General features: G+C 44.9%; 1 protein-coding gene across 1 annotated transcript; it reads right to left on the reverse strand.

The window, feature by feature from the left end:
- Positions 1-2,207: 2,207 nt before the first annotated feature.
- Positions 2,208-11,038, reverse strand: LOC140546701 (slit homolog 2 protein-like; the record flags this gene model as incomplete). Its single annotated transcript, XM_072670084.1, has 8 exons — positions 2,208-3,754; positions 4,314-4,522; positions 4,642-4,930; positions 5,188-5,345; positions 5,635-5,765; positions 6,056-6,296; positions 7,117-7,254; positions 10,945-11,038. Coding segments are annotated over 8 exons (1,505 nt in total), but the record flags the coding sequence as incomplete, so codon positions are not given.
- Between the last annotated feature and the right edge of the window lie 482 nt (positions 11,039-11,520).

The raw sequence follows: 11,520 nt of genomic DNA on the forward strand, positions 1-11,520 counted from the left end.
GGATGATCCCACCTGGAGCGAACATCCTCTTCATCATCTGCTTCTTCCTCTGCTTTTCCTTCTCCATGTGGGTCTTCCTCGCCTCCCTGATCTTCTCCACCTCCACCTCTCTCTCTTCCTCCACCTCTCTCTCAACCATTCTCTCTTTTTCTGGCTCTTTCTGTTCCTCCTCATCACTCACCTTTTTCTCCACCCCTATCTCTTCCTCCACCTTTTTCTCCACCTCTATCTCTTCCTCCACCTTTTTCTCCACCTATATCTCTTCCTCCATCTTTCTCTCCTCCAGCTCTCTCTCCGTCTCACTGAGCTTCTCTTCTCTCCCTCCAGCTTCTCCCCTTTCTCCTCTTCTCTCCTTTCTGATGATTTTTTCTCCTCCTCCACATCCATCTCTACCTCCACATCCATCTTCTCCTCCACATCCATCTCCACCTCCACATCCATCTCTACCTCCACATCCATCTCCTCCTCCACATCCATCTCCACCTCCACATCCATCTCTACCTCCACATCCATCTCCTCCTCCACATCCATCTCTACCTCCACATCCATCTCCTCCTCCACATCCATCTCTACCTCCACATCCATCTCCTCCTCCACATCCACATCCATCTCCACATCCATCTCCACATCCATCTCTACCTCCACATCCATCTCCTCCTCCACATCCATCTCTACCTCCACATCCATCTCCTCCTCCACATCCATCTCCTCCTCCACATCCATCTCCTCCTCCACATCCATCTCCACCTCCACATCCATCTCTACCTTCACATCCATCTCCTCCTCCACATCCATCTCCACCTCCACATCCATCTCCTCCTCCACATCCATCTCCACCTCCACATCCATCTCTACCTCCACATCCATCTCCACCTCCACATCCATCTCCTCCTCCACATCCATCTCTACCTCCACATCCATCTTCTACTCCACATCCATCTCCTCCTCCACATCCATCTCCACCTCCACATCCATATCCTCCTCCACATCCATCTCTACCTCCACATCCATCTCCTCCTCCACATCCATCTCCACCTCCATCTCCTCTTCCACATCCATCTCCATCTCCTCCTCCACATCCATCTCCACCTCCATCTCCTCTTCCACATCCATCTCCTCCTCCACATCCATCTCCTCCTCCACATCCATCTCTACCTCCTCTACCTCCACATCCATCTCCATCTCCTCCTCCACATCCATCTCTACCTCCACATCCATCTCCACCTCCATCTCCTCTTCCACATTCATCTCCTCCTCCACATCCAACTCTTCCTCCACATCCATCTCTACCTCCTCTACCTCCACATCCATCTCCTCCTCCACATCCATCTCTACCTCCACATCCATCTCCACCTCCATCTCCTCTTCCACATCCATCTCCTCCTCCACATCCATCTCCTCCTCCACATCCATCTCTACCTCCTCTACCTCCACATCCATCTCCATCTCCTCCTCCACATCCATCTCTACCTCCACATCCATCTCCACCTCCATCTCCTCTTCCACATTCATCTCCTCCTCCACATCCATCTCCTCCTCCACATCCATCTCTTCCTCCACATCCATCTCCTCCTCCACATCCATCTCTACCTCCACATCCATCTTCTACTCCACATCCATCTTCTCCTCCACATCCATCTCCTCCTCCACATCCATCTCTACCTCCACATCCATCTTCTACTCCACATCCATCTCCTCCTCCACATCCATCTCTACCTCCACATCCATCTTCTACTCCACATCCATCTCCTCCTCCACCTCCACATCCATCTCCTCCTCCACATCCATCTCTACCTCCACATCCATCTTCTACTCCACATCCATCTCCTCCTCCACATCCATCTCTACCTCCACATCCATCTTCTACTCCACATCCATCTCTACCTCCACTTCTCCTCCAGCTTATTTATTTATACACACACAATAAAACACACTAACACACACAATAAGACACAATTACACAATGACACACACACAATAACACACACACAATTACACACATACACAATAACACACAATTAAACATACACAATTACACAGGCATTACACACAATAACACACACAATTACACACACTCAATAACACACAATTACAAACACAATAACACACACCCAGTAACACACAATTACACACAATAACACACACAATTAAACACTCAATAACACACACAATAACACACAAGCAGTAACACACACACACACACTGGGTACGAAGGGAGGAAGGTTTATTGGGAGATCAGTACGGTAATGTGCTCCTCAGTGAAGGAGCTCAGTCATCTACAATAAACATCATCATCATCATCATCATCATCACCCGGGTCTACAACACCAGTTTAGCAGCAACATGTTAACAGGGGGTGGGGTATCTGGGCGAGGGTTGGTGTCCAGGTTGGGGGGGGTGGGGGGGGGGTTGTTAGGGGGTCTTAAAGTAGTATCGTTTAGAAAAGTCACAGTTTTCATTTCTAAGTGAAGAAAAGGTTTCCGGTGTAGGGAAGCTAATGCTAACGCTAATCTGTGGGTGGAGGACAGTGGGGACGGGAGCACGATTCTGTCACCAAACACAGTTTTTAAGAAAATCCAACAAAAATATACACTTCACATTTAGAGATCTCAACACCACTAAAGGTTTACTCTTTAATCGGGTCAGAACCGTCTCATTGGTCAAACCAACCTCAGAAGAAACACAATGTTAGTTTGGCTACTCGTTATGCTAATGAGTGATCTACGTCGTTAAGAAGATGAATATAAATTATTATTATTATATATTAAGAGACTCCGACTGTCACTCGAACTGGGGGAGGAGGGAAGTACAGAGTAAGTACTGTGAAGGTTCTGCTTAATACAATAAATACACAATGCGTCACATACAGTGTGTGTGTGTGTGTGTGTGTGTGTGTGTGTGTGTGTGATAAACGGTCAATGGGGTTTCTCTCAGCATCTGTCTCCATGGTGATGGCTCACTTTGACTGGTCGCCATGGTGTAAGCAACAAATCACAGTCCAAAAACCCGTAAAAAAAGACAACAAGATAAACAGAACCAGAACCGGGGATGTGTCTCTGCCCACTCTGTTCACTGAGGTGTTCTCAACAACAAGAACAAATAAAGGGAAACAGAAATCACAGTTCTAGCAAACCACTGAAAATGAAACAAAAATAACCAAAACATCTATTTCTGTCCTTTTTTTTGCTTCATAAAAAATAACTTCTGTATCTTACAGCACGCCCAAAAACAAACAAACAAACAAACAAACAATACAACTTAAAACAAAAACAAAGAAGGGAAGTGGAAGAAGACAAAAGTGGACAATTGAGGGCATATGGATGAGTAGATGAGTAAGGGGACATAAGTGGACAAGTAAAGGGATGTACATAGGTCAGGAGACAAAAGTGGACAAATGAGGGCATGAATACGAGTGAGGGGACATGAAAAGGAGTAGTGAAGAAAACAGCGCGAGGGGGGACGGGGCGGGTGAGCGAGGGGAAGACTGGGATCCTTCGCTCTGTTGTTTTTTAGGAAGGGCATCGTGTACAGCCACACTTGACCACCTTCTCCACCTCCTGGACGAAGGAGGAGCCGTCCGTGCACTGAAAGGTGTATTTCCTGCGTTTGGTGCGGAGGGCGGAGCAGCAGGACACCCCGCCTCCACAGGTGCCCTTACACTCTAGGCGGGAGACTTTCTCCGTGGTCTGGCAGGCCGAGTAACCCTGCTGCCTCTGATAGTGATCTCTGACCCGTTCTCCCCGACACGCCACCTCTAGAGGGAGACAGAGAGCAGATTACAGCCAGGGTTCAGCCGACAGTCACACACGCACTCACACACACACACACACTCCCTCTCACACATACACTCTTTCTCTCACACACACTCGTACATACACACTTAGACACACACATACATACACACACACTCCCTCTCACACACACACTCTCTTTTACACACGCACGCTTTTGCACACACACACTTTCTCTCACACACTCTCACCTGGTGGACCTCAGTGGGGTCCAAAGCACTTTCAGGGGCAGCTTTAAAAGTGCAGAGAGGTTAAAGGTCAGAGTTAGTGTTAGTGGTCAGTGATGAAGGCTGTAAAGACGCTACACACACACACACACACACACACACAGTGTTCCAGACTGACTCTAAACTCCACACACAGATAATGAGATCAGCTCCTCAGTTTCAGTGAATCGGACCGTATCAGACCTCCAGATGGACCCATTACATCATCACACCCCGTACACAGCTTCAGAGCTGGGATCTAAACAGAGCTAGTTATTAACGTATAGTGTGTGTGTGTGTGTGTGTGTGTGTATACCTCTGTCGCAGTTCTGTCCGGTGTAGCCGCTGGAACACTGGCAGTAGGCCTTGCCCAGACCGGAGACCTGGCAGTGTCCGTGTTTGCAGGTCAGGTCCATGCAAGGACTGAAGCTGTCCTCCTCGTCACACAGGACCCCCGCGGCCCCTGGCACACAGCGGCAGCTATACGAGTACGAGTTTATGGGCACACAGGTTCCCCTTACACACCTGAGAGAAGAGAAGGGGTTCATCACACGCACACAGACCAAACCCCTCAGTGGCCACTTCATCGGAAATGCCTCACTGGCCACAAACACACACACACACACACACTCGGATGTACTAACTTGTTGCCAAGACAGGGGTCGTTGACCTGCTGGTCGCAGAGCAGGCCAGCCCAGCCCGGCTCACACTCACAGCTGAACGCTGATTGGCCAGTAGCATGGCACTGTCCATGCACACACACGCTGCGCTGGCAAGGCTGGCACCCTGGCACCACGCCCCCCCGCAGCTCCAACCTAGACAGGTCCTGCAGCTCCTCATTGATGTACAGGTTCCGGATACAGCCATGGAAGCTAGAACCATTTGTACCAGAACCCTGCTGGAGGGAGGAAACACCGGACTGAGGAGGAACACCTGCAGAGAGAGAGCGAGAGATAATGTAGGACGGTCAGATTCTCTCATCAGTAAAAGAAATGACCCTAAATTCATTCATTTAAAATGAAATAAATGATGAATAAAAGCATAGAGCTGCAGAACAGGGCAGCGTCCACTCCTCTGTCCACCAGAGGGCGCTCAGCAGTATCCTGCAGCTCCCCTAAAGCTTCAGACTCACGGTTTAGTTTCTCTACAGAGAGTGAGTGGTGTTTCTGTTGTGTGTGTGTGTTACACACCCCCAACGTAGAGTGGTACGGGGGCGCTGGGTCCCAGACCGAGTTTGTTTACAGTGGGGATGGTTTTCGGGCTCCCTCCGTCGATGGAGAGAGAGAGATACTGATCTCTGACTACCAGCTCCACCACGTGGAAAACACCGTCATTCACCGTCTCTGCACTGAGAGAGAGAGAGAGAGAGAGAGAGAAAGAGAGAGAGAGACAGACAGAGACATGGGCAACTCTTGTTCAATCAACACACACCTGTTTCACACCTGTATTCAATCAACACCCATCAGTGGTGTGTTTAGTTTGTGGGTCTGCTGGACTCTGAATGTTTGCGTATTTATTCAGTTCTGATTAAATTTGATTTTCTACATTAAAACATTTCAAATTCTGGTGAGAAATCTTTCAAACAGTGGCAGGTTAGCGGCTCCCTGTGGTCAGAACTGGACCTGCAGTGTGTTTACCTGTAAATGGCTGATGGAGGGAATGAGCCCGAATCAGAGCTGACCCTCAGCCTGCCTCTGTAAAGCTCCACCGCCATCTGCCCACCGTCCGCTCTGTACAGCAGCACTCCACTGTCCTCTTCTGTTGCAATCTACACACACACACACACACACACACACACACCAGTCACAAGTCAGTACAGTCTTGTATACTTTTTGGCTTCTTTATTAGGAAACTCCTCCCCTGGCCATTTTATCAGAAACCCCTCCCTGGCCATTTTACCAGAACCATTGAACTTGATCCGAAAGTGGGAATCTGTGTGTGTGTTTTAGTGTGTGTCTGTGTGTGTGAGTCTGTGTGTGTTTGTGTGTGTAAGAGAGAGTGTGTGTGTATTAGTGTGTTTCATTGTGTGTGTGTGAGAGAGTGTGTGTGTGTGTGTACCTGCAGGGTTATATTGGGGTGCGCGGTGGTGATCTCATGGGGGATTTGGATGAAAGCATTTCTGCTGATGAAGTTCACGCTGAGCAGCCGCTCACACTTCACACCTGCGTAACCATGGAGACACTGACACACAGGGTCTGTATCCTTGACAACACACTCTGCCCCGTTGGCACAGTCAAAGTTGTCACATGGGCTGGTCCGGGGTAAAACCATTGGGGGAGAAAACTCACAGAACAGTCCACTACACACACACACACACAAAGAGAGAGAAATGTGTGTAATATACGAACACTAATACATGTAAATGAGCTCTGTTTTAACTGGCTGCCCTGCTTTGTGCATCAAAAAGCAGACGAGCCTGAAACACTCTTCATAACTCCTCAGTGACCAGTAAAAGACAAGAAATCAACAACATAAGAAGACATGAAAATCTAAGACCCCCAGTAAGCAGCCAAAGACCACCGTGCAGGAGAACCTCCCTCAGAGCTGGAGGAAGAAACCTTGGGAGGAACCAAGACTCACAGGGGGACCCGACCCGTCCTCCTCTGATCAGAACTATTGATAAATTATTGATAAAAGTTACCAAACCATCTAAACTGATGAACTGCTCTGATCATAATCATAATATATTAATCATGGTGTAGAATAACTTAATATAGTCATGTCAGTGATGGTCAGAGTAGTGAGAGGAATGATGGGTAATAGTGGTGATATTAATAGTGCAGATAGTTAAGAGTCCATTTAGGTTTAACATGGTCATTAGGCAGGTAGCAGTGGAAGGAGGGTGTGCAGCTGGTCTGGCATGGGTGGTGGTGGGGGCAGAGCCTGCTGGTTGGACTGGTGGGTGGCAGCTGGTCTAACGCAGGTAGAGGGGACCTCAGCGGGCAGTCTTCCAGCAGGTCAGGCTGTATGAGTGGGTGACCATTTACTCAAAGATGGTCTTCAGCATGAGTGGGTGGGGCTAACCTGTGTAGACTGAATGGGTGGGGATAAACTGCGGTAGGCTGAATAGGCGTGGTTAAATTGCTGAATGGGCGGGGCTGGTGTGTGTGTATACTCACCTGTAACCCTGAGGACACACACACGTATAGCCGTTCACAGCATCGAAACACTGCGCTCCGTTTTTACACTTATTGTCCAAACAGTCGTCAAAGTCCAGCTCACACTGTTCTCCTGTGTAACCTGGAGTACACTCACACCTACACACACACACACACAAGATACACAGTACTGAATCTGTAGTACTGATACACAGTACTGAATCTGTAGTACTGATACACAGTACTGAATCTGCAGTACTGAATCTGTAGTACTGATACACAGAGCTGAATCTGTAGTACTGATACACAGAGCTGAATCTGTATAGGACTGAATATGTAGTACTGATACACAGTGCTGAATCTGTATAGGACTGAATATGTAGTACTGATACACAGAGCTGAATCTGTATAGTACTGAATCTGTAGTACTGATACACAGAGCTGAATCTGTATAGGACTGAATATGTAGTACTGATACACAGTGCTGAATCTGTATAGGACTGAATATGTAGTACTGATACACAGAGCTGAATCTGTATAGTACTGAATATGTAGTACTGATACACAGTGCTGAATCTGTAGTACTGATACACAGAGCTGAATCTGCAGTACTGAATATGTAGTACTGATACACAGAGCTGAATCTGTAGTACTGATACACAGTACTGAATCTGTATTACTGATACACAGTGCTGAATCTGTATAGGACTGAATATGTAGTACTGATTATCAGAGCTGAATCTGCAGTACTGAATCTGTAGTACTGATACACAGTGCTGAATCTGTAGTACTGATACACAGTGTTGAATCTGTATAGTACTGAATCTGTAGTACTGATACACAGTGCTGAATATGTAGTACTGATACACAGTGCTGAACCTGTATAGTACTGAATATGTAGTACTGATACACAGTACTGAATATGTAGTACTGATACACAGTGCTGAATCTGTATAGTACTAAATATGTAGTACTGATACACAGTGCTGAATATGTAGTACTGATACACAGTGCTGAATCTGTATAGTACTGAATATGTAGTAGTGATACACAGAGCTGAATCTGCAGTACTGAATCTGTAGTACTGATACACAGTGCTGAATCTGTATAGGACTGAATATGTAGTACTGATACACAGTGCTGAATCTGTATAGTACTGAATATGTAGTACTGATACACAGTGCTGAATATGTAGTACTGATACACAGTGCTGAATCTGTATAGTACTGAATATGTAGTACTGATACACAGTGCTGAATCTGTATAGTACTGAATATGTAGTACTGATACACAGTGCTGAATATGTAGTACTGATACACAGTGCTGAATCGGTATAGTACTGAATATGTAGTACTGATACACAGAGCTGAATCTGCATTACTGTATATGTAGTACTGATACACAGTGCTGAATCTGCAGTACTGAATCTGTAGTACTGATACACAGTGTTGAATCTGTATATTACTGAATATGTAGTAGTGATACACAGTGCTGAATATGTAGTACTGATACACAGTGCTGAATCGGTATAGTACTGAATATGTAGTACTGATACACAGTGCTGAATATGTAGTACTGATACACAGTGCTGAATCGGTATAGTACTGAATATGTAGTACTGATACACAGTGCTGAATGTGTATAGTACTGAATATGTAGTACTGACACAGTGCTGAATCTGCAGTACTGAATCTGTAGTACTGATACACAGTGCTGAATCTGTAGTACTGATACACAGTGCTGAATCTGTATAGTACTGAATCTGTAGTACTGATACACAGTACTGAATATGTAGTACTGATACACAGTGCTGAATCTGCAGTACTGAATCTGTAGTACTGATACACAGTGTTGAATCTGTATAGTACTGAATATGTAGTACTGATACACAGAGCTGAATCTGCAGTACTGAATCTGTAGTACTGATACACAGTGCTGAATCTGTAGTAGTGATACACAGTGCTGAATCTGTATAGTACTGAATATGTAGTAGTGATACACAGTGCTGAATCTGTATAGTACTGAATATGTAGTAGTGATACACAGTGTTGAATCTGTATAGTACTGAATATGTAGTAGTGATACACAGTGTTGAATCTGTATAGTACTGAATATGTAGTACTGATACACAGAGCTGAATCTGCAGTACTGAATCTGTAGTACTGATACACAGTGCTGAATCTGTAGTACTGATACACAGTGTTGAATCTGTATAGTACTGAATCTGTAGTACTGATACACAGTGCTGAATCTGTATAGTACTGAATATGTAGTACTGATACACAGTGCTGAATCTGTATAGTACTGAATATGTAGTACTGATACACAGTGCTGAATCTGTATAGAACTGAATATGTAGTACTGATACACAGAGCTGAATCTGCAGTACTGAATATGTAGTACTGATACACAGTGCTGAATCTGCAGTACTGAATCTGTAGTACTGATACACAGTGTTGAATCTGTATATTACTGAATCTGTAGTACTGATACACAGTGCTGAATATGTAGTACTGATACACAGTGCTGAATCGGTATAGTACTGAATATGTAGTACTGATACACAGTGCTGAATCTGTATAGTACTGAATATGTAGTAGACACACAGTGCTGAATCTGCAGTACTGAATCTGTAGTACTGATACACAGTGCTGAATCTGTAGTACTGATACACAGTGCTGAATCTGTATAGTACTGAATATGTAGTACTGATACACAGTACTGAATATGTAGTACTGATACACAGTGCTGAATCTGCAGTACTGAATCTGTAGTACTGATACACAGTGTTGAATCTGTATAGTACTGAATATGTAGTACTGATACACAGAGCTGAATCTGCAGTACTGAATCTGTAGTACTGATACACAGTGCTGAATCTGTAGTAGTGATACACAGTGCTGAATCTGTATAGTACTGAATATGTAGTAGTGATACACAGTGCTGAATCTGTATAGTACTGAATATGTAGTAGTGATACACAGTGTTGAATCTGTATAGTACTGAATATGTAGTAGTGATACACAGTGCTGAATATGTAGTACTGATACACAGTGTTGAATCTGTATAGTACTGAATATGTAGTACTGATACACAGAGCTGAATCTGCAGTACTGAATCTGTAGTACTGATACACAGTGCTGAATCTGTAGTACTGATACACAGTGTTGAATCTGTATAGTACTGAATCTGTAGTACTGATACACAGTGCTGAATCTGTATAGTACTGAATATGTAGTACTGATACACAGTGCTGAATCTGTATAGTACTGAATATGTAGTACTGATACACAGTGCTGAATATGTAGTACTGATACACAGTGCTGAATATGTAGTAGTGATACACAGTGCTGAATCTGTATAGTACTGAATATGTAGTACTGATACACAGTGCTGAATATGTAGTACTGATACACAGTGCTGAATCTGTAGTAGTGATACACAGTGCTGAATCTGTATAGTACTGAATATGTAGTACTGATACACAGTGCTGAATCTGTATAGTACTGAATATGTAGTAGTGATACACAGTGTTGAATCTGTAAAGTACTGAATATGTAGTAGTGATACACAGTGCTGAATATGTATAGTACTGAATATGTAGTAGTGATACACAGTGCTGAATATGTAGTACTGATACACAGTGCTGAATCGGTATAGTACTGAATATGTAGTACTGATACACAGTGCTGAATCTGTATAGTACTGAATATGTAGTACTGATACACAGTGCTGAATCGGTATAGTACTGAATATGTAGTACTGATACACAGAGCTGAATCTGTATAGTACTGAATATGTAGTACTGATACACAGTTAAAGGCAGCAATAACAGACAGATGAACTCACGTGTACCCGTGGGCGGTCAGGATGCATTTGGAATCGTGCTGACACTGATTCAGATCTGGAGCACAGAAATCCAACTTATCCTCACACAGCTCCCCTGCACAAACACACACACACACACACACACACACACACACACACAGTGTAAACCATGTGTTTACTGATCAGTGTCTGATCAGCAGCACTTTTGAACCACAGCTCTAATTCTCCACTCATTAGAACCACTCGTCGACAGGTAGAGAAATGGCAGGAGAACAGAGTGAGCAGACCAACAGACACAGACACACACAGACCGACAGACAGACACACAAACACAGACCAACAGACACACACAGACACACACAGACACACACAGACCGAGAGACAGACACACAAACACAGACCAACAGACACACACAGACCGACAGACAGACACACAGACAGACAAACACAGACCAACAGACACACACAGACACACACAGACAGACAAACACAGACCAACAGACACACACAGACCGACAGACAGACACACAAACACAGACCAACAGACACACACAGACACACATAGACCGACAGACAGACACACAGACAGACAAACAA

This window comes from Salminus brasiliensis, chromosome 24, assembly GCF_030463535.1.
Source record: "Salminus brasiliensis chromosome 24, fSalBra1.hap2, whole genome shotgun sequence".
Lineage (NCBI taxonomy): Eukaryota > Metazoa > Chordata > Actinopteri > Characiformes > Bryconidae > Salminus > Salminus brasiliensis.